General features: G+C 47.1%; 1 protein-coding gene across 1 annotated transcript in view; it reads right to left on the bottom strand.

The window, feature by feature from the left end:
* The window catches only part of ETH_00003080 (adenylosuccinate lyase, putative), a gene marked incomplete at both ends in the record, with an annotated part of 3,372 nt that extends 3,203 nt beyond the window's left edge, over nt 1-169 (bottom strand). Inside the window, one exon of the mRNA XM_013376649.1 lies at nt 56-169. Coding sequence (XP_013232103.1) covers nt 56-169 — 114 coding nt within the window. The remainder of the gene's footprint in view (nt 1-55) is intronic.
* Between the last annotated feature and the right edge of the window lie 3,097 nt (nt 170-3,266).

Genomic DNA, 3,266 nt, shown 5'->3' with positions numbered 1-3,266 from the left:
CCCAAACCCTAAACCCTAAACCCTAAACCCTAAACCCTAGCGAGTAAACCCTCACCTCCACGTACACGCGCAGCCGCATCAACTGGCAGTCCCCCCAAACCCTCCGCAGCTCTTCTGTGGAGCTGCGGTATCTTCCATCAAGGGGGCAGAGGTTGTCGAGGGTGTTCATTTTCGAGGGTTTAGGGTTTGGGCGAGGGTTTGGGACGAGGGTTTGCGGCGCCGGGGCTAGGGTTTAGGGTTTAGGGTTTAGCGCCCGCAGCTCCCTGTCCCCCTCAGCAGCAGCTTCCGCGCGTTCTGCGCTGCGCAGAGAAGAGCCACGAGCGCCCGCGAGGGTTTAGGGTTTGCGGTAGGGTTAAGGGTTTCGCCAGGGTTTAGGGTTTCGCTAGGGTTTGCAGCCTGCACGCAACCCGAGGGCCCGCGCAACAGGAAAAAAGCAAAAATGCATAAAATTGCATTTAATTAAATAAAAGGAATTAATTAGAGTTAAAAAAGGAAAGGAAGAAGACAAAGTGAGGGGCCCCGTGCATGCATCGGGTTCTTTGTTGTCTGTGGCTGGCGTGTCTTTGCTCGCACATCGGCTGAAACGAAATAAATACATTTAAAATAACAATTTTATTATTTTAAAACAATTAATATATTTATTTAAATGCTTAAAGAACTGCAAAAGAGCCCTCGAGGCTCCTGCCTAGACAACCACTCTGGGGTGTCTGTACACCCCAGCACCGCCGCAGCTTGGATTTCCGAAATTCTCCTTTTCGATTTATTTCCGAATTGTTATTTCGCATTCTTTCGAAACTTTGAATTATTTTTATTATTTCATTTTCAAATTTATCAAACTGTTTCAAAATTTTATATTTATTCGCCGATTTCTGCGAGACTTCCCACACGAGCTGCTGGCCGTCGATGCTGCTGTGTCTGAGGGAAGCAGCAGCAGCAAAACAAATAAAGACAAAAACAATTCATAAATAAATATATCATTTTTAACTTTATTTCATTTATAAATAATAAATCATTTTTATCTTTATTTGCTTTTAATCTCGAAAATTCAAAATAAATTAAACTCGACTTTTCTCAAACTCAAGGACTTAGAGGTTTAATGCCACCGCATGCATACTTCGCATGCAGCTAGCTGCAGTCCACTGTGGCTAGCTGCTGCCAGCCCCAGCTAGCTAGCTGCTGCTAGCTGCTGCTAGCTGCAGCTAGCCGTGGCTAGCTGCTGCTGCCTGCGGCTAGTTGCAGCTTGCCGTAGCTAGCTGCTTCTGGCTAGCCGTGGCTAGCTGTAGCTAGCTACTGCTGCCTGTGGCTAGCTACAATTAGCCGTAGCTAACTGCTCCTCTCTGTGACTAGCTGCTGCTGTCTGTGGCTAGCTGTGGCTAGCTGCTGCTGTCTGTGGCTCGCGGTTGCTGTCTGTGGCAAGCTGTGGCTAGCTGCTGCTGCATGTGGCTAGCTGCTGCTGCATGTGGCTAGCTGCTGCTGCATGTGGCTAGCTGCTGCTGCATGTGGCTAGCTGCTGATGCCTGTGGCTAGCTGTGGCTAGCTGCTGGTGCCTGTGGCTAGCTGTGGCTAGCTGCTGGTGCCTGTGGCTAGCTGCTGCGAGCTGCTGCTGCATGTGGCTAGCTGCTGCTGCATGTGGCTAGCTGCTGCTGCATGTGGCTAGCTGCTGCTGCATGTGGCTAGCTGTGGCTAGCTCTTAAAGAAAGCAAACAGGAGCAGCAAAAGGCAAAACAAATGAAGAAACAAAACAAAAATAAAAAACAAGAATAAAATAAAACAATTTAAAACAGTTTGAAATGATTTGAAACAAATGCTGCAGAGACACTCAAAGTCTACTCCCCTCAAGTCCTCGAAGCAGCAGCAGCAAAAGACAAACAAAGAAACGGAAACATTGGCTGCGCAGTGCTGCTGCTGCTGCTGCTGCTGCTGCTGCGGTGCTGGAGCAGCAGCAGCAGCGCTGCTGCAGCACTATTGCTGCTGCTGCAGCACCGCCGCGGTTGCGGCTACGGCGCTGCTGCTGCTGCTGCTGAAGCGCTGCGGATGCTGCAGCGCTGGTGCTGCTTCTGAAGCGCTGCTGCTGCTGCTGGAGCGCTGCTGCTGCTGCTGCTGGCGCAGCAGGCATGGGGCAGCAGCAGCAGCAGCAGCAGCAGCAGAAGCAGCACAGCTGAAACGGAAGTTGTGAAATGAATTGAAGAGAGCTAAATTGGAAAATAGAAAAGAAATGGAATTTGAAATAATAATAAAAGGAATTGCAAGTCTAAAGCCCCTTCATTGTTTCTGCACGCAGCAGCAGCTGCTGCTGCTGATGCTGCAGCAGCTGCTGCGCTGCTGCCGCAAACTTCTGTTCAGCTCTTTAAACACTTCTGTCCGAAATGCATTTTCCGTCGAAGAGAAAAACTCCTCCAAACAAACCCCGTGGCTATTTTCGTATTCAAACGCCTGCAAACCCTAAACCCTAAATCGGGGTTTCATAAGGGTTTGGCAGATTTTACGGTTTGACAGCTTCTAGGGTTTAACAGATTCTAGGCTTTGACAGTTTCTAGGGTTTGATAATTTCTAGGGTTTGAGGGATCTTTAGGGTTTTTCAAGGGTTTTACGTTTTTGCAGAAAGCTAAGGACTCCGGGAAGGGTTTGGGGTTCTTAAGGGTTTAGGGTTTTAGGGTTGGGGCTTTTCCCAAGGGTTCAGGGCTTTCTCAGGGTTTAGAACCTGTCTAGGGTTTAGCGCTTTTCGAGGGCTTAGGGTTTGTTTAGGGTTTAGGGTTTGTCGAGTGTTTAGGGTCTGTCTATGGTTTAGGGTTTGTCTAGGGTTTAAGGTTTGTTTAGGGTTTAGGCTTTGTCTAGGGTTTAGAGTAGAGACGCGGGCGCTGCAGGGCCTCCGCTGCAGCTGCCCGTGGGAGGAGGCTAAAGAGGGTTTAGGGTTTAGGGTTTAGGGTTTGAGATTTAAAATATAAAAAGAAATAAAATTCAATTAATTATTTCACCTTCGTTATCATGTCGAACTTGTCCGCGTCTTTAACCAGCATCGCCTCTGGGGTTTCGCCTGCAGCAGCAAAAGAAATTTTTAAATAAAAAAAGAAATAAATAAAATAAAACAAATTAAATTAATTAAATTAAATTAAATTAAATTAATAATTAAAGTGCGTCATTAAATGCATAAATTCAAAAGAACGAAATTCTCCAAGAAGGCAAAAATGCCGCCACTGCGGTGTACAGACACCGCAGCACAGCTGTTTGCTGCTCCACAAAAATGAATTTTCATGTAAATCAAAAAA

This window comes from Eimeria tenella, genomic scaffold (genome assembly GCF_000499545.2).
Source record: "Eimeria tenella Houghton genomic scaffold, Eth_scaff384, whole genome shotgun sequence".
In the NCBI taxonomy this organism is placed as follows: Eukaryota; Apicomplexa; class Conoidasida; order Eucoccidiorida; family Eimeriidae; genus Eimeria; species Eimeria tenella.
This window is presented reverse-complemented; position numbering and strand designations above follow the sequence as displayed.